This window comes from Medicago sativa, chromosome 4 (assembly GCF_051527215.1).
Source record: "Medicago sativa cultivar Bolivia chromosome 4, Bolivia_mono, whole genome shotgun sequence".
Classification (NCBI taxonomy): domain Eukaryota; kingdom Viridiplantae; phylum Streptophyta; class Magnoliopsida; order Fabales; family Fabaceae; genus Medicago; species Medicago sativa.
In genome coordinates this window covers 93,090,783-93,108,795 of record NC_140752.1, presented here as the reverse complement: position 1 = coordinate 93,108,795, position 18,013 = coordinate 93,090,783, and the positions used below count along the sequence as shown (strand labels likewise).

The 18,013-nt window shown below is 35.5% G+C and overlaps 2 protein-coding genes and 1 non-coding gene across 3 annotated transcripts; 1 reads left to right on the top strand and 2 right to left on the bottom strand.

The window, feature by feature from the left end:
• Nucleotides 1-948: 948 nt before the first annotated feature.
• On the bottom strand, nt 949-2,231 carry LOC146933894 (uncharacterized). Its single transcript, XM_085705686.1, has 3 exons — nt 1,985-2,231; nt 1,777-1,839; nt 949-1,197 (listed from the first exon to the last, which is right to left on the bottom strand). The coding sequence occupies exons 1-3, from the start codon at nt 2,081-2,083 to the stop codon at nt 1,066-1,068; spliced, it is 294 nt and encodes a 97-aa protein (XP_085561812.1). The 5' UTR covers nt 2,084-2,231; the 3' UTR covers nt 949-1,065.
• Nucleotides 2,232-7,845: 5,614 nt separating this feature from the next.
• LOC146933892 (uncharacterized) lies at nt 7,846-16,968 on the bottom strand. The gene has a single exon (XM_085705685.1). It carries the CDS (start codon nt 15,147-15,149, stop codon nt 9,858-9,860), a length of 5,292 nt encoding a protein of 1,763 aa, XP_085561811.1. The 5' UTR covers nt 15,150-16,968; the 3' UTR covers nt 7,846-9,857.
• On the top strand, nt 14,536-14,641 carry LOC146933893 (small nucleolar RNA R71). Its single transcript, XR_015009171.1, has one exon. It is a non-coding gene; the product is annotated as a small nucleolar RNA R71 (small nucleolar RNA).
• Nucleotides 16,969-18,013: the final 1,045 nt, after the last annotated feature.

Genomic DNA, 18,013 nt, shown 5'->3' with positions numbered 1-18,013 from the left:
CACTTTAATAACTGTTAGAATTAACGAGAAACACTTACTGACTCTCAAATTTCTCCTCTTCACGGGATCGATGTGCATGGGGTTCAATGTTTAAATTAAAATTTTTTCCTCACTTTGATTCGTAAATTAAAATCTTATTCCTAATTTTGTTTTAGAAGATTTTTATTGCAACAGAGTAGGTTTTACTCCCTCCGTTTCAAAATACATGTTCAATTTTTGCAATATGCACTATTGACTTGACTTACTTTGACCATACTTTTTAACTAATGTATAAATACAAATATTAACATGTAAGATGTTGTTTGATTTGTCTTGACAAATATTTTCAAAATATTAAATTTTTTATAATTTTTTACTTTAGATAATTAAAGATATTAACGGTCAAAATTATGCATTGGCATATGTGAAGTAGTTAACTTGGACATCTATTTTGAAACGGAGGGAGTATAATTTTATATTATGTTTTAGAACACCCCTAATTTTTGTATTTTTTATTTCATTGCCTCTAATAGATTCATTGTGTGATGGAAATAGTTATTGTATAATATTGGAATATCATCTGCACTGTATCTTATACTATAGGAAATAGTTAATGACATCGTCTTTTTTTTTTGTTGCTAATTTTCCTTAATTTTTCTTTCAACAATAAAGATTTCATTAGAGAATTTAAAACATTAGGGATTCCTTTAACATTAGAGAGACTTTATAACGGTGACACAAATATTTATTAATGTTACCACATGATTCCAACAATATTAGATATTCATTGGCTAAAAAATTTCGCATTATTTAATTTTCTTATTCCGGTATCAAACCATTCCAAAAAAATCTGTAGGCACATGTAGACGAGCTTTTCCCCTAAGAAAAAATATAATTTTAGTTTTGCATTGGAAATTGAAATTGAAAGAGCATCCAAGAGAGATGAAAACAAATGATAAAAAATAAATGTTGGAAACCCAAAATTTCATCCCGTATGGTATGGCATATATTTTTATATATGTACAAGCTACAACTAAGTTCAAAGATCATGAACACTTCTTGAGTGAGCATGTATAGTTATTATAGCTAGAAAGGTGCAGATACTATGTCCCTGAATGCTTCTAGTGATGCTTCTTGTGGGACTAGTTCCAATTTTTCACCCAAATCCATGTTACCGGATCCCATGCTAGAAGCAGCACTCACCACTGGCTGCAATCCCTGCCATTTAATCAATATTATTATTATTATTGGTGTCACAGTTAATTAAATTTTCGTACCGACAATCACATTATTATGTAATTAAATCCAAATATCAACATGCGCACATAAATATATTACAGGCTTTATATACATAAATATATTTTGTTATACCTTTACAAGTTGTTATTGCCTTCCCTCAAAAAAAGTTGATATTGCCGTAAAAAAAACTTGTGGTAATTTTTGTTTTATTAGATCTATCCCAACAAAGTTTAATCTCTAATCAGAAATTTTGTAAACTCAAATTTAAACTCGAAACCACAAATTAAAAGATATTATGATGAATTCAAAGGCTCTCAATTGGGTATTATTTCATTAAGGCACAAAATGAAACTCTGCCGCCGTTAGTCCAAAATAAAACTATACTGACCGACAAGACCATAATATGCATGTCCTCAAAAAATATACAATATCGTTTTTTTTACAAGAACCGATAATTGGTAGAACTCCAAATTTCGTAGAACATATATTCATTGGTGATAATCTTCCAAAATATATATCCAAAACTATTGAAATCATATATAGTAAATATATAACTACCTCGGTGAAAATTCTGGAAGCTTCTTCAAAGGTCTTTGTGTTCAATATATATATTGCTAAATTCTGCAAATATATCCATATCAACATACCATTGTTGGAAGAACCAATCCAAAAATAATGAAAAAGAAATTAACAGAAGAAATTATTCTTTTAATATATATTTTGCCTCCTAAAGAAATAGAGAAAATTATTCTACATGCTCACTTACCCTTGCAGATTGAATTTGGCCGATGTCAAGAGTCCTAGGCTCTCTTTCAATCGATGAAGTTCTTTGAATGGGTGGTAACCTGGCCATTGGTGCCTCCATTTTTTGTGTATAATTAAGTATATATAATAACTCTTTTTCGATGATGAAAAATGCAAACCTTAATGAATATAAAGAGTCTCTCACTTCACTTCACTTCACTTTTATAAATTTCTATATATCAATTCAATAGCGGAGTTGTTGCTGAATTGAAGGAAGAATGTGAATTAAATTGTGTGCTTTATATAGTTTTGAATATTTGGTGAATTGCCTATAATATGACCCTTAGGTGAAGGACCACGCAACCCGCAACGTGGTACCATAAAAGCTGGGTTACACGTGGCACAATAGGTAAGGTACAGATGGTGACATAGTAGAAAGAGAGAGAATATGTACCAAAAAAAAAAAAAAAGAAAGAGAGAGAATATAGAAAAGACTATGAAACGTGTTTTGTATGGTTTGTATGTAAATGGAAATAAAAAGAGGTAAGTGAATTATGAACGTATTTACGTGTTGGGATAATGTTGGTTGGTACGGAGGAGGAGAGAGTAACGGTGGAATAGTCAGGGCAGGCACCGCCATTGGAAAGGTCCACGTTGATCAAACTTTGGTTGTAAACGTGTACGTATGAGATATATCTCCTATCATATGCTTGATGTTGATGTATTCACCACCTTTTAAGAAAAATAATACGTAATAAAGATATTGGTATGAATATGCGATCTTCCCTGCAACTAAATAATTGTTGATGGCTCAGTTTTATGGCTTGGTATTATCATATTATTTTGGGATATATTCATCTAACTTATTGTATGTGGCTAGTAGTATCTCTAACACCATTAATACTAATTTCATGTTTGAAGCTATTTTGAATCTATTATTATTTAGAATTTTTCAAAACTTAGTTGGGGTGTAAGTGGTTCGGACAAAACCAACGAAACCGAAAGTCCAAACCGAACCAAACCGGAAAAATATATGAACTTGTTTGGTTCGGTTTGAAACCGATCCGAACCAATTGAAACCGATCTAATTTGGTTTGGTTCATGGTTTTTTATTTTGAGATCCGTGAGACCGATAAACCAATCCGATGATAACCACACTCCTTATTTTACTAATATTATCATACCTTACACAAACTTATGTTTAAACCCAAAATTAAACATAAAATACTTTTTAATCCATTCACTTTCTCTCATCATCTTCTCATCTCATCAGTTGACTATTCACCTTGGAATTGGATTGATTTAGTTTGGATGTTTTTATTTAATTTCATGGCGACTATAATTTCATGATGTTTAAATTTTAGGATGTTTTAATTTTAGTTTGCATGGATTAGTTATTTTGACTATGTTTTAATTTTAGGATGTTCTTTTGGAATTTTTGTGTTTGTTGATGAATGATGCATGTATGGATCATGAATGATTGAAATATTTGAGTTTGATGAAGTTGTTTTTCAAGAATGATGGATGAACGAATCTTGGATCATATGTATGAAATATAGAGTAAGGTTAGTTATAAAAAGTTGTTTGAAAAAATAGAGAACATGAAAAAACAAAATATGAAATACAAATCTATGAAATATTTTGTGAGAATATGATTTTTTTTTTAATTGTATTTTTAAATAAACCGATCAACCGAACCAATCCAAACCGAACCAAACCGATTAATTTCGTTCGGTTTCTTTTTTGAAAAACAGTGAAAACCGAACCAATCCAAACCAATAAAGATTTCATCGATTCAGACATTTTTTTGACTAAAAATCAATCCAAACCGAACCGTTACACCCTTACTTAGTTCAGTTGAAAGACAAACCAAAAATGTTGTTGGTTAGGACATCACTATTTTATGTTATATTTTTAGTTCATGCTTATATGTCATATTATATTGCCACTGATATTATTAATTAAATAAGTTGATTTAAAAAAAAACTAAGATATTTATACATTTTTTTACTACTACCTCCGTCCCTAATTATAAGACACTTTTGAAAAAAAAATTTGTCCCTTTTTATAAGACCCCTTTGCTATTTCCAACTACATTAATTATTTCTTTACATACATGCCCCTATTTATTATACATCTTTTTCTTCATTCAACAATAAATAACACGTTGAAAACATAAACCAACTCTCTCTCTTAAAGGATAAAATTGTAAAAGCAATATTAATTACAAACATATTTAATACAAATATCCACTATCTTAATTCCCGTTATTTTTTCAAAAGGGCCCTATAATTAGGGACGGAGGTAGTATTAGATAAATAAATAATATTATTATTAGATCAAATGTGATTGGTATAATTTATTGATGCAAAAATACAATCTTACCTCTTCTTAATTTATTAATCTTACCCCTTTGCTCTATTCTCTAATTATGATACTTAATGTCTACCAAAAATACAATCTTACCCCTTCTTAATTTTTTGACACGTCATCAAAATTATACTCCCTCCGTTCCTTTTTAAGTGTCGTTTTAGAAAATTTCCACGAAAATAGCAACAAGAATTTTTGCACGTTTTCTTCCTATTATACCCTCAATTTAATCCACCAATATATCTCTATTTTTTGGCACACACTTTATCTTTCCAGTAAATTTAATATGTTATATTTTTCTCATAACAAACATTTATTTTATTTTTTTTAAGATCGTAACAAACAGTTGTTACTTACTATCTTTTTCTCCAGCAAATTTTTTTTCACTCTCTTTCTCATAACAAACAATTGTCAATTTTCTAAATATTGTGCACATCTCTTTAATTAATTTAAGTCAATATAAAAATTACTCCAACTTCACATTAATCAAAACCTAAGAAAAAATTAACTTTCCTCCAACTCCTTTAATCAAAATTAAGGCTTCAACTATGGCTTCAACCAATGCTAGATCCACACTCGATGAAGATAACTTAGTAGAGCAGACAGAAAAGAGCAACAATGGTACTGGTACAAAACTTTAACTCTTAATGAAATCATTATTATATGTAACAAAACTTTGTTTAGATCTGAAGATAACAAGAAACAAATTTTGTTTTAAAAAAAATAACTTTGTTTAAAAAAACAAACTTTAGTTTTCCAAATATATAACATTAATTAGTTTTATTAAAAAAGATAAAAGCAACCAAACAAAGAAAAAGATTTGAGTAATTGACAAAGGGTATAATTGACAAATCATACCCTAAAAATACCAAAACGACAGTTAATTAAGAACAAAAAAATCACCATAAAACGACACTTAAAAAGGAACGGAGGGAGTATCATTTTGTGTCTTTTGCTTCAACCTCCCTCTATTTTTTCTCTTTTATAAACAAACTAAAACAAACTCACTCGATAAAACACACTAACTTAATCTTTTTTTAAATAACAAACAAACTTAATCTTTATTTTCTAATTATCTATTCTCTAATTATGAAACTTAATGTGTACCAAACATACAATCTTACCCCTTCTTAATTTTTTGAGTCATCATCAAAATTATATTCTTTTGTGCCTTTTGCTTCAACCTCCCCCTATATTTTCTCTCTTAAAATCAAATTAAAACAAACTTACTTGATAAAACACTCTAACTTAATCTTTTTTTAAAGAACAAACAAACTTAAAGACACAAAATTATATCATTTTGTGTCTTTTGCTTCAACCTCCCTCTATTTTTTCTCTTTTATAAACAAACTAAAACAAACTCACTCGATAAAACACACTAACTTAATCTTTTTTTAAATAACAAACAAACTTAGTCTTTATTTTCTAATTATCTATTCTCTAATTATGAAATTTAATGTGTACCAAACATACAATCTTACCCCTTCTTAATTTTTTGAGTCATCATCAAAATTATATTCTTTTGTGTCTTTTGCTTCAACCCCCCCCTATATTTTCTCTCTTAAAATCAAATTAAAACAAACTTACTTGATAAAACACTCAAACTTAATCTTTTTTTAAAGAACAAACAAAATTAATCTTAATCCCAATCAAAATAAATTTTTCTATAATTCAATTTCTAAATATCTAAAGAGTTAAAAACAATTTACAATCTATTATCTTTCTCAAATTATTAAATTTAATCTTTCTCTAATTATTAAAGTTGATGTAATTTTGTAACAAAAAATTTATTTTTTTATAGTTGTATCTAAACAAATTAAATTATTTAAAACATGTGATTTTAATTACAATAACCAAACAAAATAAATCGTGATTTGTTTTATAAATTCTCTTAAATAATAGATATCAAAATCACTTTTATTTTAATTTGTAACAAAACGGGTTCGAAATTGTTCTTTTTAAAGAGTATTTTTTTTTTGGTACAAAAGAGGGCCAAAGGCCCTAAAGAGGTGGTTTTTGTCATGATAAAAATATCTATAAATTTTTGAATGACGTTTTTTTATTTCGTAATAAATTTGTCATATATTTAATTTACATTTACTAAAATTAAACTATATGACGCACATGTGATTTTATCTCATCGTGTGTTTCTAATAAAAAACATTGATAAATACATTTCACTTATGAATAATATAAAAAATATAGGAGAAACATTTTATACCGATACTTAAAAAAACACGAAAAAAAAAGAGTAAATAAAAAGGAAAAAAAAGAGTAACTTTGCGAGAGTTACAAAATCTTTCTCATTTATAAATTATACACGGGGTTAGTATTTATTATGAGAAATACAACTACTTTACATAAAATTACACATATTCAAGATTACTTCTTTTGTATAAATGATTTTCATACGTTATTTGGTTTATCTTAATATCATATTTGACAGGGCCGCAAGTGCACGACTGTTTCGTTTTAGTATAAAAAGGGATGTCGTATCCACAGAGACCAATTTAACAAGTACCGAAGTTCGTTGTTACTATGTTTATCTAAGGCGAAATCAAAATATTTTGGAATTTGCGCTGAATGAAATGAGTTTTAATTAATTAATAAACGAGTAGAGGCCAAAACGACGGTTACCGTCAACTTCCGTCACTCAAGCAAATTGTTGCGCCAATTAAATGATAACGAGAGAATTAAAACTTCTTGTAGAATTTATCGAACAAGAGACAACGTTTGCTTTCGCAACACGTTGTCGGAATTTTTAGACGCGTAAAACACCTACTTTCGTAGCATATAATTACAGGCCTAAAAATTCCTTTTTCTAAATTTAATAAACTCTTAATTAAAAGAAAAGAAATGCTTTCGCTTTAACCTTTTCAATTAAAAATTTGATATTTTTCTAAGTCGGATATCGTTTTCGCTCTTTCGATGCGTAAACGATATCTCGGTATCTCTACTTTCGTAGTAGATTTTTAACAGTTACAAAACAGAATTTTTCAAAACAATTGTTTAAATTCTCGTTACACTAAAAGAGGCGCGTAATTTACATGAGTTCCGTCGGTTCGACGGAACCTCGTTTTGGACTCAAATGAGACTACTCGCACATAATTATATTAAGCATACAAACTGTTAATTGATTCATGCTAAAAAGAAATGAACTATACCTGTAAAAATCTGGCCACTTTAATTGAGTATAATTCCCTCGAACGATTCGATGCAGACCGTAAATGTAGAAACTGTGCTGCAAAACAATGGACTAAACGAATAATAACTGTAATAAGTTGGAAACTTTGTTAAAGAGACAGCCACGGCAGTAGCAATTCAAAGCGATTGGAATTGAAAGAGAAAGCCACGCAGCAACAATATTTATATATATGGAATACGGTACACAACAAACTAGCTGAATTGGAAATCAACAATAGTAATAAAAGCAGCAGCTAATGAAACTATGGGACAAGGACTAACTAGCCACGCATCAATATAGAAAATAAAGGAATGAAAATAACACTGCAATGATAACTAACAAGAATTGGAATTGATTAAAAAATTGTAAAAAGAGTTCTCAAGGTGGTGTGCAAGCGTGAATTCCAAACAAATAATTGACGCAAATTGAAATCGAAAATCAATAACAAATCTGCACATCTAATTCTTATTCGAAACTGAATTTAAAAACGAGAGAAAATCTAAATTAAGTTAAAGTGCAAAAGCTGTTTTTCTTCTTCTGAAATCGTAAAACTAAAAGCTTAAAAATTGATGCTAAAAAACGTCCCCCATTTCTGATCAGCAGAGCCTCTTTTATAGCATTGAATTTGCAACTGGATTACTCAAACTTGCTCCCCAAGATGTGGGAAAAGATTGGAATAAAAGCTGATTTCTTTTGCCCGAAACTAGGAAGTCTGGAACGTGATTTTCTTTCTTGCTGATCTCAATTGGGTGTGACATCAGCATGATGTCATTAGCTGTGGATGGGCTGACCGTAGTAGCTCAATTTTCTCTTTTCACCTCCTTTTGATTCTTTTACTTTTGACACCCTTGTCACCTGAAACACAACAAAATAATAGGCAGAAGACATGCAAAACACAATAAACGACCCCAAAATAAATAAAAATTAAACTATTTAGACAATGTATTTTGCGTGTTATCAAACTCCCCCACACTTGAACCATTGCTTGTCCTCAAGCAAAATGCAAGGGACGACAACAACATAATTCAGAAAAAAAAACAGAATGAACCAAAAATCAATTGCATTTTTTTATGTTCAAGGCTTTGTTCTCAAGATGCACTTATCACAACCTAAACACTTTTTCAAGGATCACATCAACCCTACAACAGTTTCAAGTGAGTGTGTGTGTGTGGAGTCCAGCTTTTTATTGCGCCTGTGTAAGAGGTATTATGAGGAAAACAGGTTCTAACTTCAACAGTAAAGTAACCGAGAAAAGTCCTTTCTTCATTTCGTATAAGAGAGATGAGAATTAGTTAGAATTAAACTGACAATTTAAGCACTTGGGGGCTTGCAGATTGCTTAGGGGATACCATTTTCTCATAGGAAGTCCGCGAGGGGGTATCCTTTCCTCCTAGATTCCATGATCACCCTAAGTAGTGCTGCAATTTTTAATCATCTTCACGTAGGAAGTCAGCGAGGGGGTATCCTTTCCTCCATGTGTTGATGAATTACTTCCTCTTTTGAGGGATTTATAGAACTTAAGCTCAATTTAGGGAGTCACCACCACATTTAGGAAGTCAGAGAGGGAGTGTCCTTTCCTCCACATGTTGGTGCCATTCTCCCGCCCCATTTTAATTTAACAATTTATAACAATAAAGCACATTATTTCCCACACAAACTTATACTACTTTTACTCTGAAGACTTTTAAGGGTCTAAGTTACCATTGAAGTTAGAACGTGCTCCTTAAAATACCAACCTACACAATTACTCAAAGACTGCAACTTTGTGCTTTTCTCAAAAAGAGAATTTTCACATTGAAACATGATATGAGTTTAGTGAAACTTAAAAAGGGAAAGGGTGTTTACATGCATAAAGTCATCATTGAACTCAGCCTTAAATTTATTTTTATTATTACTTTTTTTTTATTTTTGAAATTTTATTGGTTCATAAAACGGGAGAAATAGACAACAAAGCAAAAACTACACATTTTATTTTCGACTCGATAATTAAGACTTAGACTGTTAAGGTGGGAAATTCCTCCCCCACACTTAAAACTGACATTGACCTCAATGGAAATAAATAAAAACAAAAATAAAAGAAAAGGAAAGACACTACCTAGCAGATCAATCGTCGTCTGGGTCATCTGGGGGTATCCCATGATGCTGAATCATCCATATATCCTTGCAAATTTTTCTTTCTTGCCTTTTGGACATGCCACCTATCCTTGCCAACTCTGACTGATCTTTTTATTTCTTAAAAAAAAAATATAAACATAAAAATAAAGTCAATAAATAAAAACTGTGGGTTGCCTCCCACGCAGCGCTTCATTTAACGTCAGTAGCTCGACGCCTTACTCAGCTTTCAGGGTTTTGTTAAGGCGTAACGAACGCCTTTCTCAACATCCTCTCCAGAGGTGTAATGTTTTAACCTCTGGCCATTCACAGTAAATGGGCCGGTGGATTCACTCCACACTTCGACTGCACCAGACGGTATAACTTTTTTCACTTGAAATGGCCCGGACCAACGAGAACGGAGCTTCCCAGGGAATAATTTCAACCTGGAGTTAAACAGTAATACAAGCTCCCCCTCCTTAAATTCTCTCCTGATTATACGCCTATCATGCCATTTTTTTGTTCTTTCTTTGTAAATCTTGGCATTCTCGTAGGCGTCTAATCTCAGCTCTTCTAACTCATTCAACTCTAATACCCTTTTTCCCCCGGCGGCTTTGTAATCCATGTTAAGGGCTTTAATAGCCCAATAGGCTTTATGCTCAAGTTCCACCGGAAGATGGCAAGACTTCCCATAGACTAGTTTGAAAGGTGTAGTCCCAATAGGCGTCTTGTAGGCAGTTCTATAAGCCCAGAGTGCATCATCAAGCTTGGCGGCCCAATCCTTCCTAGAAGTTGAGACAGTTTTCTCAAGGATGGACTTAATTTCTCGGTTAGAGACTTCCACTTGGCCGCTTGTTTGTGGATGATACGGGGTTGCGACTCTGTGCTTCACTCCATACTTCTGAAGCAAATTTTCAAATTGCCTCGAGATGAAGTGAGATCCACCATCACTTATGACCAGCCTTGGGACTCCGAATCTAGGGAAGATTATTTTCTTAAACATTTTAATCACAACTCGTGTATCATTGGTAGGAGAGGCGATGGCCTCGATCCATTTTGACACATAGTCCACTGCGACGAGTATGTATTGGTTTCCCATGGAGGACGGGAAGGGTCCCATGAAGTCAATGCCCCACACATCGAAGATTTCGACCTCAAGGATGTTCTTAAGTGGCATCTCATGCCTTTTGGAGATGTTACCTGTGCGCTGGCACTGATCACATCTCGCAACGAACGCGTGGACATCCTTAAAGATATTAGGCCAGTAGAGTCCTGCTTGGAGGATCTTGTAGGCCGTTTTGGACGTGCTGGCGTGCCCACCATAGGGGGACGCATGACAATGGGTAAGGACACTCTCGACCTCTTCCTCTGGAATGCAACGACGGAAGATACCGTCTGCGCCTCGCTTGAAAAGGAGGGGCTCATCCCAGTAATATTGCTTTAGATCATTGAAGAACTTTTTCTTCCGTTGAAAGTCCATGTCTGGGGGTAGGACCCCAGCGGCAAGGTAGTTGACGAAGTCAGCATACCAAGGTGCCACAGTCTTTACGGACGCTATCAGCCTATCATCAGGGAAAGAGTCATCCAAAGGTAACTCCTCTCGCTTGAGGTCACTCAATCTAGACAAATGGTCTGCTACCACATTCTCTGTTCCTTTTTTATCACGAATCTCAAGATCAAACTCTTGTAGTAGCAGAATCCATCTAATCAACCTGGGCTTTGCGTCTTTCTTACTCAGCAGATACCTTATGGCGGCATGGTCAGTGTAGACAATAATTTTTGAACCTACCAAGTAAGATCGAAATTTGTCAATAGCATAGACAATGGCCAGAAGCTCTTTCTCAGTAGTAGCATAATTTATTTGAGCTTCATCTAAGGTTCTGCTGGCGTAATAGATAGCATGCATCTTTTTATCTTTTCGCTGTCCCAGGACAGCACCAACTGCATAGTCGCTTGCATCGCACATAATCTCAAAGGGAAGACTCCAATCTGGAGGTTGCATTATAGGTGCGCAGATTAGTGCTTGCTTGAGCTTGTGGAAAGACTCAAGGCATTGTTCATCAAAGATGAACTCTGCATCCTTCATGAGCAAGCCTGTAAGAGGCTTAGTTATCTTAGAGAAATCCTTAATGAAACGCCGGTAAAAACCAGCGTGACCCAGAAAGCTTCGGACTTCTTTCACTGTGGTGGGGGGCGTTAGCCTCTCAATCACTTCGATCTTTGCTCTGTCAACCTCTATTCCTCGTTCTGACACTACGTGTCCGAGGACTATGCCTTCCTTTACCATGAAATGGCATTTTTCCCAGTTCAGCACTAGGTTGACTTTTACACATCTTTCTAGAACTTTGTCCAAATTACTCAGACAACCCTCAAAGCTTGGCCCGCATACTGAAAAGTCATCCATGAAGACTTCCATAATGTCCTCTAGGAAATCTCCAAAGATTGCCATCATGCATCTCTGAAAGGTGGCAGGCGCATTGCATAGCCCAAAAGGCATTCGCCGATAGGCAAATGTTCCATAAGGGCATGTGAAGGTCGTCTTTTCTTGGTCACTCGGGTGGATAGGGATCTGAAAGAATCCCGAGTAACCATCAAGATAGCAAAAATGGGAATGCTTAGCTAGGCGCTCAAGCATTTGGTCTATGAACGGGAGGGGGAAGTGGTCTTTCCTTGTGGCCTTGTTCAATTTCCTGTAGTCTATACACATACGCCATCCAGTGGTTGTACGTGTGGCCACAGACTCTCCTTTCTCATTCTTCACCACTGTCATCCCTCCTTTCTTTGGTACTACATGAACTGGACTCACCCACTTGCTGTCAGAGATGGGGTATATCACCCCTGCATCCAGAAGCTTCAGTACTTCTTTTTTAACAACCTCACTCATGTTCGGGTTCAGCCTTCTTTGATGTTCTCTAGAGGGTATGTAGTCCTCTTCAAGTAAAATTTTATGCATACAAATTGAAGGGCTAATACCTTCGAGGTCATCAATCGAGTACCCTATAGCTTCCGGGTATTTTCTTAATACAGCAAGTAATTTCTCAGTTTCAGTCCCTCCTAAGTCGGCACTCACAATGACTGGTCGGTTAGGTCCTAGAAATTCATACCTAAGGTTTTTAGGTAACTCCTTCATTTCGACTTTTGGCTGCTCTTGAGTCGGAGCGGGAAGAAGGGTGAGGCATTCATTTTGATAAACCGGATTTACATCCAATTCTTCTTGATGGGGACTTGCCTCTTCTACCTCAGTTTCAGTCAAGGACACGTCCATTCCGTCAGTGGGAGGTGGTCCTGACGCATGCTCCTTAATGCATTCATCAATTATATCAACTAAGCAAGCCGTGTCGTTAATGGAGGGGTTTTTCATGAATTTAGACAAGATGAACTCAATCTTTTCATCCCCGACCTCAAAGGTAAGTTTTCCTTTCTTTACATCTATGATGGCACCAGCCGTAGCTAGGAAAGGTCTACCTAAGAGGATTGGGATAGACGAGTCTTCAGTGATGTCCATTACCACAAAGTCGGTGGGAATGTACAACTGGCCGATTCTCAACGGTACATCTTCCAGTATTCCTACCGGGTACTTAATAGATCGATCAGCCAGTTGTAGAGACATCCTGGTCGGTTTTAGCTCTCCAAGGTTGAGTCTCTCGCAGATGGAAAGGGGCATAAGACTCACACTAGCACCCAAATCACAGAGCGCTTTATCGATGACGTAGTTGCCAATAACACAAGGAATTGAAAAACTCCCTGGATCTTTTAATTTGGGTGGCATCTTATTCTGGATGATAGCGCTACACTCTTCGGTGAGTGCTACTGTATCATCGTCATCAATTTTTCTCTTATTTGTCAAAATTTCTTTTAGAAACTTAGCATAAGACGGCATTTGAGTAATTGCCTCTGTGAAAGGGATATTTACTTGGAGCTTCTTCAAGAGCTCCATGAATTTCTTAAACTGACCCTCACTTTTTGACTTAGCAAGTCTCTGAGGGAATGGGATCGGAGGTTTGTAGGGGGGTGGAGGTACATAGGGTTTCTCTTTTTCTTCCTCCACTCCCTCATTTCTCTCTAAGATTTTCTCACTTTCAGTAGGCACCGACTCCTTCACAGCGTCTTCCCTCTCACTAGGGTTCCCTAAATCTTTTCCACTACGCAAGGTAACAGCATTTAGCTCCCCTTTTGGGTTTGGTTGAGGTTGCGCAGGGAAAGTTCCTGAAGGTGCAGCTACTCGTTGTTGGGCCACTTGTGCAATTTGCGTTTCTAGCATTTTGTTATGGGTGGCCAACGTGTCAACCTTAGATGCAAGCTGCTTAATCATCTCATTCGTGTGAATGTTTTGATTCAGGAACTCCTTGTTCTGTTGGGACTGTGCCATGACAAAATTTTCCATCATTAGTTCTAGGTTAGACTTTTGAGGAGCAACAAGGGCTCCTCTTTGACCTTGGAAACCAGGGGGTGCAATGGGTGCAGGATTCTGCGCATAGGTGGGACTGTTATTTTTATATGGGAAATTAGAATTTCTTTGCCCGTATGGGTTCCCATGCGCGTAGTTTGCTTGGTCCGTACCGACTAACAGATGACACTCAGTAGGGGTGTGTCCAGGCGTCCCGCAAATATCACAGTTAGGGGCCACAGCGGCCACGGGGGCAGGCGGAGTGATGGTTAGACTATCTATCTTTTTATATAGCGCATCAACTTTAGCGCTCAGATGATCAAAACTGCTAACCTCGTACATCCCTGCCTTGGGCTGGCCTTTTTCAGCTAGAGCGCGTTCGCTCCCCCATTGGTAATGATTCTGGGCCATATCCTCGACCAGGCCCCAAGCCTCAGCAAACGGCTTGTTCATTAGAGCTCCTCCCGCAGCGGCATCGATAGTCATCCTTGTGTTATACAGGAGACCATTGTAAAAGGTATGGATGATCAGCCACTTTTCCAACCCATGATGCGGGCAAGCTCTCAAAAGATCCTTGTATCTCTCCCACGCTTCAAAGAGCGATTCTCCGTCTTTCTGCCTAAAGCAAGTAATTAGGTTCCTCAATTGTGCCGTTTTGCTCGGCGGGAAATACCTAGCGAGGAACGCCTTTTTTAATTCATTCCATGTCGTTATGGAATTTGACGGCAGGGAATTAAGCCATGCACTGGCTCTGTCCCTGAGGGAGAAAGGGAATAAACGTAAACGAATGGCTTCAGGGTCGACGCCATTCACTTTCAGCGTCTCAGCGAACCGCACAAAGGTAGCAAGGTGCAAGTTCGGGTCCTCCGTTGGGTTTCCGGAGAACTGATTTTGCTGAATTATCTGCACTAAAGAGGGTTTGAGCTCGAAGTTATTCGCCGCAATGGCAGGGCGAACAATGCTCGTATGAGGCTCTTCCTCAGAGGGCACAGCGAAATCCTTCAGTGGCCGGTTATCGTTGTTGTTGTCGCCCATTTCTGATTGAGTCTCAGATTGCGACGGGGTATCGAATAACAATCGGCGCCTAGCTCGAAAGTAGCGCTCAATTTCGTCAACGTAGCTGACTAGATTTCCAGCACTTCGGGTTTTTCGCATGCAAGTTTTTTTTGTTTTTTTTTTAAATAAAATAAAAGGCCTTAATCTAAACGGTGTAACAACGGAGTGCGATATTGCCAAAAATTGGTCCCCGGCAACGGCGCCAAAAACTTGACAGGGCCGCAAGTGCACGACTGTTTCGTTTTAGTATAAAAAGGGATGTCGTATCCACAGAGACCAATTTAACAAGTACCGAAGTTCGTTGTTACTATGTTTATCTAAGGCGAAATCAAAATATTTTGGAATTTGCGCTGAATGAAATGAGTTTTAATTAATTAATAAACGAGTAGAGGCCAAAACGACGGTTACCGTCAACTTCCGTCACTCAAGCAAATTGTTGCGCCAATTAAATGGTAACGAGAGAATTAAAACTTCTTGTAGAATTTATCGAACAAGAGACAACGTTTGCTTTCGCAACACGTTGTCGGAATTTTTAGACGCGTAAAACACCTACTTTCGTAGCATATAATTACAGGCCTAAAAATTCCTTTTTCTAAATTTAATAAACTCTTAATTAAAAGAAAAGAAATGCTTTCGCTTTAACCTTTTCAATTAAAAATTTGATATTTTTCTAAGTCGGATATCGTTTTCGCTCTTTCGATGCGTAAACGATATCTCGGTATCTCTACTTTCGTAGTAGATTTTTAACAGTTACAAAACAGAATTTTTCAAAACAATTGTTTAAATTCTCGTTACACTAAAAGAGGCGCGTAATTTACATGAGTTCCGTCGGTTCGACGGAACCTCGTTTTGGACTCAAATGAGACTACTCGCACATAATTATATTAAGCATACAAACTGTTAATTGATTCATGCTAAAAAGAAATGAACTATACCTGTAAAAATCTGGCCACTTTAATTGAGTATAATTCCCTCGAACGATTCGATGCAGACCGTAAATGTAGAAACTGTGCTGCAAAACAATGGACTAAACGAATAATAACTGTAATAAGTTGGAAACTTTGTTAAAGAGACAGCCACGGCAGTAGCAATTCAAAGCGATTGGAATTGAAAGAGAAAGCCACGCAGCAACAATATTTATATATATGGAATACGGTACACAACAAACTAGCTGAATTGGAAATCAACAATAGTAATAAAAGCAGCAGCTAATGAAACTATGGGACAAGGACTAACTAGCCACGCATCAATATAGAAAATAAAGGAATGAAAATAACACTGCAATGATAACTAACAAGAATTGGAATTGATTAAAAAATTGTAAAAAGAGTTCTCAAGGTGGTGTGCAAGCGTGAATTCCAAACAAATAATTGACGCAAATTGAAATCGAAAATCAATAACAAATCTGCACATCTAATTCTTATTCGAAACTGAATTTAAAAACGAGAGAAAATCTAAATTAAGTTAAAGTGCAAAAGCTGTTTTTCTTCTTCTGAAATCGTAAAACTAAAAGCTTAAAAATTGATGCTAAAAAACGTCCCCCATTTCTGATCAGCAGAGCCTCTTTTATAGCATTGAATTTGCAACTGGATTACTCAAACTTGCTCCCCAAGATGTGGGAAAAGATTGGAATAAAAGCTGATTTCTTTTGCCCGAAACTAGGAAGTCTGGAACGTGATTTTCTTTCTTGCTGATCTCAATTGGGTGTGACATCAGCATGATGTCATTAGCTGTGGATGGGCTGACCGTAGTAGCTCAATTTTCTCTTTTCACCTCCTTTTGATTCTTTTACTTTTGACACCCTTGTCACCTGAAACACAACAAAATAATAGGCAGAAGACATGCAAAACACAATAAACGACCCCAAAATAAATAAAAATTAAACTATTTAGACAATGTATTTTGCGTGTTATCAATATTCTAAAATTATTATTTTTAATCGTTATTCATTATTAATCATTATATCCTTTCAAAGAATGACTATATAAAAAAACTTACTCTCTAATTAATTAGACACTAACTAATATTGTTGTAAAAATCATACATGAGACAGCAATCAGTCACATATTAATTAGTTAAATTGATATTTTTTTATGTATTGTATCTAGGCATAACCCATACCCGCGAGTACCCACCCGAACCGAACTCAATTTGATGGATTTTTTCCCGCTTTGACTTGGTTTGGGTTTTCCTCGATTTCAAAACACGGGTGCGGGATGAGTAACGGGGAAATAGGTATACCCACCCTAAACCCATACTCAAACTCGTCCTGAATGTAGAAAATCATTTTATTGACCCCTTTTATATAAAAAGAAACTCAAACCATAAATCATTGCAGTCACACAATAGAGTCTCAGTCTATCAAATGATACTAACTTCTCAGAGTTCTCTCTATTCTCCATCACCATAGCCATGATCTATCGTCGTCATTTCTTTGCAGGATAATGCATTGCACATTGCGTCTGAGGCAGAAAAATACTTCTATTTTATTAAAAAAAAAAATTATCCATTGCGGGGATGGGGTTGGGTTACCCGAACCCGTCGGACACAAGGATGAGATTTGATTTCTTATCCCCGTTGGGTATGGACAGGACAGCGGGTAAGTATATGGCAGTAGGGTATGTGGACGGGGAAGGTAAAACCTATCCCCACCCGGCCCATTGTCATGCCTAATTGTATCTTCTAAATAATAGTGGGAGTGATTATAATATACTAATTAATTATAATTTGATATAAGAATCTTGCACGTACCCTTTATAGGTTTGGCTATCACATTGAATTTACAAAGTTTAATGGGTTAAATGTGTTTTTGATCCATATTTTTTTTGTAAGTGTTTTAGTCCCTCTAAAAAATTTCTTCAACTTTTAGTCCTTATTTTTTGTCCCTCCTTTAAAGTAAACTCATAATTTATATTTTTGAATAAAGTTTTGCAGAAAAATTTATAATATTACAAGGATCTCTC